Raw genomic sequence first — 12,203 nt, 5'->3', positions numbered from 1 at the left:
TGTTAGATCGTAGTTTTATCGCCCAGAGCTAGAGGATATCTGAATTAGTTTCTAGAACTGGTAGCTCTATAAGTGCAAAAAAGTTGTACGAACTACGAGACATAAAGTAAGGGATGTTTGTTAATACTTAAAATATTGTCGCGTCGAAAAACAATTAAACTTATGCAGCGCCAAGTTCCCAAAGCAGTTTTACTTTTGATTCAGAAGTCGTTTTTGGCTGTCCGTGCTAGCAGACAACAATTTCCGCGATAATCGTTGTTCCTGCCAGCTGTGAAGTGAGCGGTATTATTAGTTTTTTGGGTTGCAAAGTGATCTTAAGCTGCAGAGAAATTCATCCGGGAGTTGTGGCTAGTTTATGGGTCTGCAGTAGTGTGTGAAGGAAAGGTTATATGCAGAAATGGACGAACATTATGTCCATGGTTAAGAGCAGAATGGCAGGCCCAGTATTCAGACCGATGAAATCGTTTATTAAGTAGACCAAAAACTTCCATCTGATCTGATTAGTGCCCTGGTTTATGAATTTCCCCTTCTTGGACGCACCACTGTCTATACAATTGTCAACTGGTTCAAGCAGAGAGCTGCTATATACAGACGGGGTTAAAGAAGATGGTGCAGCGGTACAGAAAAATGCTGAAAAGTGAACGGCGATTATGTGGGAAATTGAAGAAATTTTGTAGAAAACTAAATCTACTAATAAAACCACTTTTTATGAATATAATTTTTTAATTCTGACCAAACGGCCCTACAACTTTCTGTTGGCACAACCTTTAAAATCAAAGAAATTTATACATTTGCAATGTGCATTCTCAGTTCAAGAATGTTTTATTTCATTCTGTGATCTAATCTCTACAGAAGAGAGCTAAGTTCTAAAGAGCTCACGCATTTCTCAGTACGAAGATCATCCAAAATAAGAGAAATTTTTTAAAGTTATACAGCTGTGTTGAAACGAAAACTTTTATAAAATGGATAATGAATTAACTACGATAAAAACATCTTTGATCAAAATTTAGCTCTCATACTGCCACAGTTCTTACAAAAACAAAATAAATGGTCTTGTAAGTGGGAGATCCCAAGTTCGAATCCCGCGTATGACTACACTTTATTAAAAAAAGTATTATGATTTTTTAAGTAATAAGAATGACTGCATACGCGGGATTCGAACTGGGAATCTTCCACTTACAAAACCACGCTCTTGACCACTAGACCAACATCCGCCCCTCCATGGCAAGGTATTCTTACCGCAATCATACGTAGCTTAAGAGGTCTCGCAAACGGAGTACATTAAAATGATGTTATGATTGCTTTTATTTGATGATATAACAAATTTATCCTGATTCACCCATAACCATTACATTACACTACATTCTTTAAAATCTTCAATTACATATTATTATTGTTCTTTGCGTCACGAATAACATTTTTTGGCAGTCAGAGGATCTCCAAAAACGTGTATTTCTGGTGGAAAATTAATATTGAAAACCGTTCACGAATAGATAAAATTGTAACTTTGATCTTAAATATCTCGACAAATATTAGGGATATCGAAACAGGTTTAAAGGCATTTTTCACAGTTTTTTTTTATTTAATTTTCATAATCACTGTCAAAACCAGTGGTCCTTATGTAACCCCAATCGGGTTTTTGGCCGTAACTTTGCCAAAAATGAAGATACAGCATCGGGGGTGGAAAATTTGAAAACTAGACCCAAAAAAACATATATTGTAGTTTACTTCGTGGGTTTTTTTTTTCGGAATTCCGCTTTCCTAAAGAGTTATTAGCGATTGGTGCGTTTTAAATGCCTGTATAATAAATTAAAGATCTTTGTCTGAACTTTTACGGTATAAAGTCAATCTAAAAATTAATATGGCCAGAAATATTTTAAAAAGGCTTTTTCAGGCATTAAATTTCTGAAAGTGCTACACGATAATCGTTTGTGGTAAAGTAATTGCCTATTTTTTTCAGGCGGGGCTTAACGTCCAACTACCAATTAGGTGTCAGCTCATACTTTACTATAAACAATTTTCTCTAACAAATAAAAAAGTAGTCAAACGCGGAATTCTAACTGGGGGGGGATCTCCCACTTACAAAGCCACGCTCATGACCACTAGACAATATTAAAATTGTCTATAATCAGACATTTGTCGCATCTAGTTCAAACTGGAGGAAGCCATTCGATGATTTCTACCCATGGACTCCCAAAATGGATGCAGATAGGCCAAAAACCACGCTATTTCCATGGGCACACGGTGTTTGTAGAAAATTTAATGAAAATTATTTTGGAATATACAGTTTTTTTCAGAAAAACAAGAAGAACTCAATTTCCAGAAAATTTAGACAAGTTCGCGAACACTTACAAGTTTAAATTTTCTCTTTAAAGATTCTGCAGTGACGGTTAATATATTTAAAAGGCTACTTACTCTTGAATAAAGATAGTGTAATATAGTTTCATAAAAAGATAATTAATATATGCGTCATTTATAAAAAAAAAAAAGATAATAAGTTGTGCGGTTCTTAGATTTGTAGTAAGGTGAAACTAGAGCTGTACGAACGAACGATGTCTGAGCGTAGAGCGTGCATTAGTCAGCGGGCAACTGGCGTTGCGTCACAGCTCCAAGGTCGCTCAGCTGCTCCACGCGGAAACTGCTTGCTCCATTACTAATTCAATACATTTCTTATATATTATTTATTCAACTTTAAATACATTTCTATATATTTAGTTTTTAATTAAAAACAAAATCAGTTGAGACAGATACATGTACCACTTTCTCGTAAACTAATCCTCAAACATATAACTCTTCCCCAATTTTTCTATAAAATTTCAACAAAATTTGAAACTGAATTTATGAGGAAAAATGCAAACCAGCGACCCCTAGATACCCACAAAAAATAGATCTTATTTTTATATCTTATAGCCTGGGTAGATCTTCCAAATTCACTGGTAACTAATCAGGAATTTAATTAACTGATTACAGAGCATAACCAAACATGTATCATGCTGTCTTTCCATTTGTCTAAGTTCTTAATTTCAGCCTACACAAAAATTTCAAAGAAGAATTTTAGGTTTAAATAAAATTGCAATCAATTTAAAGTCTGTGTATAGAAAATACACACGGGGTCACCGCTCTCAAATTCAAGGATATTGAAGACACGTATAGATGTAGTTTATTTTTCAAGTCTGATTAAAAGTTAGTTATTAAACTAAGTATACAGGGTGAACCAGTAAGTATTGTCAATAGGCCTACTGCGTGTAAGTACATCTAAAGTGGAGTTCAATGACGTATTGGCCAACTTCGTATTTTCCTCTGTTCTTGAGTGACGTCACTTTAAAGTTTTTTTCTAAAATCATTACTTTTTTCCAATAAAAATGTTATTACTCAGAAAGTTTTAGTCCGAATTCGATTCTGATGACACGGTTAGAAAGACAGATAAATTTTCTAAAAATTGATACCATTTTAAAGCATAAATTATTCTCCAAACTCCCTTAATCTTCCACCGGAACCTAGGAAAATAAAAGTAATCGAAATTTTAGAAGAAAACTCATTAGGCTCTTATGTGATCATTTTCAGACCTAGGTGCTGGCACTTTTTACAAAAGTTTCCTTGTCTAATGGGCTTTTAAACGGTATATCATTTCCCAGGATTCCTTTTATCTTCGTATGAGAAATTACGTTTGTTTTGCAAGAAAACGTGTTCACGAGCATACAGCAGTGATATTGTATTTGAAATATTTGACAAAATGTTAGATTTTGAAACTAAGCAAATTAGCCTACGATTATAAAAATAGCACTTGTTTAAAATATTTTCTAACATTTTGTCAAATATTTCTGTTTAGATTTTTTAATGTGCAATAAGTAACCTTAGACTACCTTATTTTAAGACAATCTACTTTAAAAATTGACTACAGCTCCATCCACAAGAGTTTAATGAATTAAACAACACAATACAATATCACTGCTGTATGCTCGTGAACACGTTTTCTTGCAAAACAAACGCAATTTCTCATACGAAGATAAAAGGAATCCTGGAAAATGATATACCGTTTGAAAGCCCATTAGACAAGGAAACTTTTGTAAAAAGTGCCAGCACCTAGGTCTGATAATGATCACATAAGAGCCTAATGAGTTTTCTTCTAAAATTTCGATTACTTTTATTTTTCCAGCATCCAGGAGGAAGATTGAGGCTGTTTGGAGAATAATTTATGCTTCAAAATGGTGTCAATTTTTAGGAAATTTATCTGTCTTTCTAACCGTGTCATCAGAATCGAATTTGGACTAAAACTTTCTGAGTAATAACATTTTTATTGGAAAAAAGTAATGATTTTAAAAAAAAAACTTTAAAGTGACGTCACTCAAGAACAGAGGAAAATATGAAGTTGGCCAATACGTCATTGAACTCCACTTTAGATGTACTACACACAGTAGGCCTATTGACAATACTTACTGGTTCACCCTGTATAATTTGGATTTCATTAATTGTATTTAGGCTGCATTTTAAGGTAAAAAAAGAAGAAGATTTTTAGGTGAATTCGAAAAGGTTAAATTGAGCTATAAATGTTCGCTTTAATTAATACGATTGCCTAAATAGTAGAAATAGTAATGCAGACACATTTCCGTGTACTATAGGCTACAATTTTCTCATTTTTTTAGGCACCCAAATTCGCATTTTCAGTGGAAAACTGCACTTTGAAACTTGCAGTTATTGAAAACCGTGAAAAAATGATCGATGTGGTTTCTTTCTAACAACGGTAAATAGAGTATAAGTAAAAAACTAAATAATAAAATATATTATTAAAGTTCTTTTATGAGAATATCATCTATTCTCTAGATCTTTCTGCAAATTCTTTATTATCTCTCAGGTATAAATCCAAGCCAAACACAAATCCATGGATTTTCAGTAAATAGAACAATAACCGGTTTAGCATTGTAACTTTGAAATAAGATTTTGAGGTCCTAGGTTTCAGTTTATCTATAACTTTTTAGTAATCTAATTTGTTTTAGTTTTAATACTTCTGCAAGAAACTTTAATTTTTTAACATTCACTTTAGAGGAATTTCCGGACGAGCAAATACTTTAGTCACTCTTCTAAATTTACTTCCAGCGAACTGTATGGTTCTAACCATTTTTGTATTATTAGAATGGTGGTTTAGTGGTTCGACCGTTGTTAATAGATTATCCTTGGCGATTTTGAGGAGCGGTCAGTAAAATTTTGTAGACCAATTATTTGTTTTATACTAACGTTTCGGCAAATTCATTGCTTTCTATAGGTTAACATGTTCAACTACATCCTCATAACTGTTGGTAACTACAGAAAACTCCAAAAAATTAGTTTCTTACTACAATTTGATTATAAAGTTTTCTTTTTCTTTTTTGCAGACCAAAAAGAATAATCCAAATCACATAAAAAGGCCAATGAACGCTTTTATGGTATGGTCTCAGCTAGAAAGGCGTAAAATCTGTTCAAGGCAACCAGATTTACACAATGCAGAAATCTCTAAACATTTAGGACGTGTATGGAAAACATTGTCAGATGAAGAAAGAGCACCATTTGTCGAAGAAGCTGAACGTTTAAGAATAATGCATTTAAGACAGTATCCAGATTATAAGTATCGGCCGAGAAAAAGGACAACGAAGGAATCATTGTCCAGAGGAAGGAATAAGGATTCAAATAATAATAATCCCAAACGTAAGTAATTGAAATTTTACGTAGTAATTTTACTCAGAAAAAAAAAAAATACGTTACTTTTAGTTTAAAGTATCCCGTTCAGTCGAACTGTTCATATGAGTCACATAGTGGACTGACCGCTTGGGAATCCCACAGCCACTTCAATCTGGCTAACAGCAGAAAATGATGCTTGCGTGAATAATGAGTTATCATTGAAACTTCCGATTATTTTACGTCAGTTTGTTCTTTTTGATTGCTGGCTATAACATCAGGAATACATTTATACAAATGCATATATACTCCGTGTAAGCAAAGCAGGAATGCTGGTCTACAAATCCAATTAGTATTTTGGAAGACATTAGAAAGTCTCCATCTCTTTGACAATTTCCTACAATAATATTTTTTCTCCCAAGAGCAATTTTAAAAACTTTTCTGTTCCTGCGCTCATCCTGTACACCCACGGAGCGGTCTTTTTCGCTGTTTTTAAAGAGAAGTACCTGGGGAAAAAAATCATTAACATCCTTAAAGATGGCGGGGAAGAAGAGTTTAGTACCTCCTTGTACTAAAGAAGAGTTTCCCATGTTTTTGCAAATAACTTGTCTGTATTTACGCTAAACGTGGTGCTATTTATTCCAACTGGTAGTTAGGTAACTGGATACTCAGGCAATAGATGGTTGCTCTTTTCCATCTTACTATTCAGTCTTCCATTCAAGTTACAGTGAATGAGAAACCAACTGATAGCTTTAATTCGTCGTAAGAACCCACTACGGGCATTGAGACTGGAGTAGCGGAAATCAGATCTAAACTATTCCGGATGTAAGTCGAGAAGTCTACTTTGGATTTTGTGTTAACGGTGAAGACTCCAATTCTAATGTCTCATTCTTCGTATCATAATCGATGCAAACGTTTTCCAAGTACACTTTTCTCTTTGTAGAACCCCGTCAGTAGGGTACGAGAAACGGATATGCACTAAACACCTCATTCTTGATTAGACAACCAGTAGCTTTTAATTTATTCTGAACTAAATATAGTACAACCTCGATTAACCGACCCTCGGTTAACCGGGATTCGGATTAACCGGGATCATTTTGAGTCATCATAAGACACCTGGATGGGCGCCGAAACAAAAGTTAATTTTCGGTGGCGATAGGAAAATTTGTTGTCCACCGATGTAACATAATTGTAGGCGTGGCAGCAACTCTAATATACCTGATTTTCTTGTAGGGTCATTATGTATGTCTGTAAAAACCCAAAATATGGTGCAATTGGTACTGAAAAAAGGACTGCCGTCTAAAATAGGGGTTTGGTACGAAACGGTTTTTTTTAATTTACATATTTTCACATAGGCATCTTACTGATGAGTCTACCTATGCACCCGTATAATACATACATACTTATATACATATGTACATTCATAGGTACAAATGTACTCTGTAATACTGTGTATTCGGTTTACCTGGGATTTCAGTTTTCCGGGGTGGCTATAGCCGCAGGTCAGCCCGGTTAATCGAGGTTGTACTGTATTCATAAAATATACTCTTGTTTTTTACAAAGCTAATGTATTTTAGAGACTTTTTGACGTTAATACATCATTCATTGACTGAATGTAATCTACGCTACATTTAGTAGATGTATTTGATGTTTATTTGTGCAACATGTTGTTTACTTCTAATTACTTGAGTATTTTTTGATTATTTTGTTAAAAATTTTCGCTAAATTGAGGTTCTAGCTTAATGTTAAATGCATTTGACTCCCAGGTCTCAGGTTTAAGTCCAGTCAACTACCCATAGATTTGCTCTTCCTTCAAATAAAACAAACAGCGTTAAATAGGTCCAGGAAAGTTAGGAAATAACACGAATATCTTTGCGATATGTGGCTCGTTTTGAATAATATATTAAAGGTAATTTCATTTTTATTTGTTTTAAATAATATTGCAGGTAAGAAATCAGAACGGCGAAAGTCAACAATAAACGTGCCATCCTCACCATCGACCGGCCCAGAATCACCAGAAAACGCCACACTCTACGACGAACCAAAACGGATAAAAGTACTACAGCCAAAAGTACGCCTACCAGCACTGAGTACCTTTAAAACGGAGCCAACAAGTCCTGTAATAACATCTTCTGCAAAAAGATTAAACGATAATGATTGTACAAGTCAAAGTAGATCAACAGAGACACCATCATTGGCCGAATTAGAATCATTAACCGATTTATTGTATATGCCATCGGATTTTAGAGTTGATTTAGATAATGTGGATTGTATAATGCCAACTGAAGATCTAGATCCATTTATTGATCTAAAAAATGGTAATCCTGATTTCGGGTTAAGTGGTTCTACGTATCTTTCTGATATATTAACAGATCTCAATGGTGCTGCCTGGATTGATGCACCTTTTTAAATTAAAAAAAAACTTTTTATCCGTCTTTGTAAATAAATTATTGGATTACCACTGAATGTTTATACAGTTTGTAAGTAGTTATTATATAGTTGTCTTCGATTATGTTTGAGTGAAAATCCGTCGACGTTAATAATGAAACTTTGGGTTTCCCTAGCAGGCGACAGGTGACTTTATATGATCATGCAAGAACGAGTTTTCTGTAAGGCTCCCAATAATTCCTTTGTTAAGCAATTAAGATCTTTAGGATTGAGACTACGTCAGAGATTTTTGTAGAAGGTACTTAGCTCTTCTGGTAGGTGGCTTAAATGGTGGCACTGCAATTTCTTCTGCGGATTTTTTTTGGAGTCTATTCAATTTCTACTCGAATTTCTGCATCAATTATCGCCTTCTAAGGCATCAGCTCCCGTTAGCTGCCTATTTTCTTTTCAGGACTGACTCCATTGCTCTAATTAGAGCATGTGTGGTGTTCTTTACTCCAAAGGAGGCTTATGGTGCCTACCAGTTGTACCCAGGTTCTGGGTCTTCCCACCTATCTATCTAATTGGCGTTACAACCCTTGGTAGGTCCTAGCCTCTCCAATTCCATAGTTCCCGGTCATTTGCAGCCGCTTTCCAATTTCTCACCTTTAGCAGGTTTCTTGCTTCACTGATGACACCATCCTCCCATCTCAACTTTGGTCTGCCTACTCCTCTCTTTCCGCCTATTTCCATCTCGAGCGATCTTCTGGGAATCGATCCGCCATCCATTCTCGCAACATGCCCTGCCTAGCTCAGTCTTCCCAACCTCATTACGCGTACCACATCCACCTCTCCGAACAGTTGACATTCACTATTTCGTCTCTTTCACCACACATCTTCCCACCTAAGGTCACTAAGTACCAGACGTCTCTTATACCATACCAACGATTACAACGCATAGGAACTAGAAGGCCGTTTTCTTTCCTGTCAATCTGATCACAGGTTAACCTTACCACTAAAATTGACTTAACTTATTACCTTATTGCCAACTTAGCTTGTCAGAGCACAAAATATCCCTGCAACGCAATTACGTTTGTATACATCGATCAATACACATCTAGCTAATTTTGTTTTTATAAATCTCAAAACTTTAAAGCAGCCTCCATACTGCAAATTTATCCCTTCAAATTAAAATAAAATCTCTAGACATACTCTCAAGCCAAAGACTGCAGTGACTTTTTTTTTTAATGAGCCGATAAAGAACTAATTAAATTTGTTATTGACTTGTTCATACATCACCAGTTCGCGACAGCTCACCCTTTTGTTATCTACTCTGTTTTGCTATTAATCTTATTTTATCAAAATTTTGCAGCAATATTGTCTAATACGAAACAGGACTGAACGAATTCTAAACGTTATTTTTAACTTCTCTTTAAAAAATTTAAAAAATAAAATAAAAGGAACTACCTGAAATCATTAATTTTGAATAACGAGTTTAAGATAGATAAAATTTAAAATACAACAAAACAAAAAAATGTAAATACAGGGTGACCCAGTGAAAATGACCACATTTCTTTTTTGAATAACTGTGGTGGTAACACTGCTACAGGGACGAACGCGCGCTCTATGGTTAGTAGAGACCTGGGAGATTCCTGTTATCAACATTTTAGTAATCATGGAACGTTACACTGCAAAAGAACGAGCATTTTGTGTAGAAGCATATTTTCGAGATAAATCGGTTGTGAAAGTTCATAGAGCGTTTCGTAAACAGTTCAAAGTTAAAAGTAATGAATCTGTACCTACGCGAAAATCGATCCTCAGGTGGGTTGAAAACTTCCGTGAAAGTGGCAAGATGACTGATAAGATTCATCCAGGTGCCAAAAGAACAGTTCGTACACCGGAAAACATCGGAAAAGTTTGCCAAGCAATAAAAATTAGTCCAACTCGTTCCGCTCGCCGTCACGCAGCTTCTTTAAAGTTATCAATGGAATCTATGCGTCGAATTCTAACCTCAGACTTGAACCACCATCCATATAAGTTGATGATCACTCAAGAGTTGAAAGAAACTGATTACCGACAGAGATTACTTTTCGCCCAAAACATGTTATAGAAATTGGACGATGGTGAGATTGATTTAAATAATCTTTTAATGAGCGATGAAGCTCATTTCGAACTCTCTGGATCGGTAAATACTTTCGGTACTGGGCAAGTGGTAATCCCCAATTCATTCCAGAAAAATTGTTACATAGCCAACGAGTTACAGTATGGGCCGGTGTAGCGTCGTGGGGAATTATCGGACCGTATTTTTTCGACGGAACCGTCAATGGAGATAGGTACAGGTAGATGTTAAACTTGTTCCTCATCCCCTAACTCCGTCGCAAACGTCGTTTGAATCGAACCTAGTTCCAGCAAGACGGGGCAACTTGTCACACACCGCCGCTCTTACACTTGCGTTTGGAATTCGTTTATTGTCACGTTCTTCAGATTTCGCTTGGCCGCCTTGCTCGCCAGATTTGACGGTTCCAGATTTTTTTTCTGTGGGGGTATTTGAAAAGTCGTGTTTATGAAACCAAGCCCCGTGATCTAGAGGATTTAAAATCGAGGATTAGAGCCGAATTCGCAAAAATTTCGGCTTCCATGCTGAAGAAAGTATTCAAAAACTTCGTTAAACGATTGGAAGAATGTAAAGCCCAGAACGGTCATCATTAGAAGGATGTAATATTCCACAAATAATCTCCCATGTTTCTACTTTTCTAAGATTTTTTTGTTAATTTTGTTGTTATTAAAGAAATAAATGCGGTCATTTTCATTGGGTCACCTCAAAATAAGGCCAGTTGGTTAATGCAAAAAAATAAAATAAAGTGTGTAATTTTTAATTCGTTTGTTAGTTTTTTGTTTTTTCAAAAACAGTTCGTGTACTTAGTAAGCGAAGAGCCTGCGCAGGAGGGTTGGTTAAAAGAAATTAAATTAAAATGGAAGATGAGTTGTTGCAGTCTGGGAATGCACTACTTCTTGCGAAAAAAAAATGCATCCTAAGGGATGGTAATAAACTCATCTAAATCCATCGTGCATCCCTTGACTGCCATTGTTTCTTCTACTTAACACGAACTGAATTTCAGTCTCCAGCAGTATTAAAAACTAATACGAAAATATTTTAGTATCTTCTCTTTTAGTATTTTTAATTTGTACTGCTTAGATTATACGTTTCTATTATTATAAGTTAATGTAATTTGTTTGTAGCTTTTATCAAATTTCAGAATTGGTAAATACAAAGTAAACCTCGTAATACTTTTTCCTATTTTAAAGATTCAAGTATTAATTTTGGGTACCTGTCGAGCTTACCGGTTTAAACACAAAAACAAAATACAAAATTTTAACTTATTTGAAATTTAAAGTGTTTAAACTCTATTTACAGATAGCCCTTATATAACGTTTCTTGACACTTTGAATATATTAAATTTATTTATTTAGAGGAAAATACATTCAGGTCATTCAACGTCAGGTTGAAACACGCTTACTGACTATGATGACATAAATGAATGAGATAAACTCAAAATTCCAGTTAAGCGATGAGTATAACCGACTTTATGACTCCGACTGCTCTCAGATATTCGTGAGGATAACGCACAGCGGACCTATCTTAGATCTATTACGCCTCTTTTTACTGGTGCCAGTTAAGACTCCACAGCAGCCTCTTCAGGTTAAGTTATCTAAAAAGAAATCTCAGTATCTAGCTGGGGTATGCTCTCCACCAACAACTAGTAACTTCCTATACTTCTTATATATTAGTTTAATGCAGACAAATGGAAGTTTTCTGCATCTCACAACAGAATCTGCAGTACCATCAAGTTTTATATCCAGCTTCTTCAAGTGTTTTACTCCATCAACATTGTCCCATAAAAAACCTAGTCATTATGAGCAGACGATTTCAACTCAGTTTGAGGAACTTCAGATCTCTTTCAGTTTTTAATTGCCCAGGCAGAGCTCTTTGCCTTTGGTTGGTTGATCCAGAGCGTGGTTCTTCAGACTTTCACTAGTGCCCCTTACACCAAAAAAGAGTTTGGTCCCCTTAAGAGTGGATTTTGTGGATGAACACAAAATGAGGTAAATTTATTTTTCACACTCTCTTTGAATTGAGTTTGCCGAAAAAGCATTTCTGAACCAATTTTCGAGCTGTAAGAGCTCTG

General features: G+C 35.3%; 1 protein-coding gene across 1 annotated transcript in view; it reads left to right on the top strand.

Moving 5' to 3' along the window:
* The window catches only part of LOC141461627 (uncharacterized), a 34,413-nt gene extending 25,367 nt beyond the window's left edge, over nt 1-9,046 (top strand). The window contains exons 2-3 of the mRNA XM_074142801.1: nt 5,370-5,679; nt 7,596-9,046. Of these exons, the coding sequence (XP_073998902.1) occupies nt 5,370-5,679; nt 7,596-8,059 (774 nt within the window). The 3' untranslated portion in view covers nt 8,060-9,046. The remainder of the gene's footprint in view (nt 1-5,369; nt 5,680-7,595) is intronic.
* The last annotated feature ends 3,157 nt before the right edge of the window (nt 9,047-12,203 follow it).

This window comes from Rhodnius prolixus, unplaced genomic scaffold (genome assembly GCF_049639745.1).
Source record: "Rhodnius prolixus isolate KJV_2025 unplaced genomic scaffold, Rpr scaffold_12, whole genome shotgun sequence".
In the NCBI taxonomy this organism is placed as follows: Eukaryota; Metazoa; Arthropoda; class Insecta; order Hemiptera; family Reduviidae; genus Rhodnius; species Rhodnius prolixus.
The sequence above is the reverse complement of the archived record's forward strand: the minus strand, read 5'-3'. Positions and strand labels throughout refer to the sequence as shown.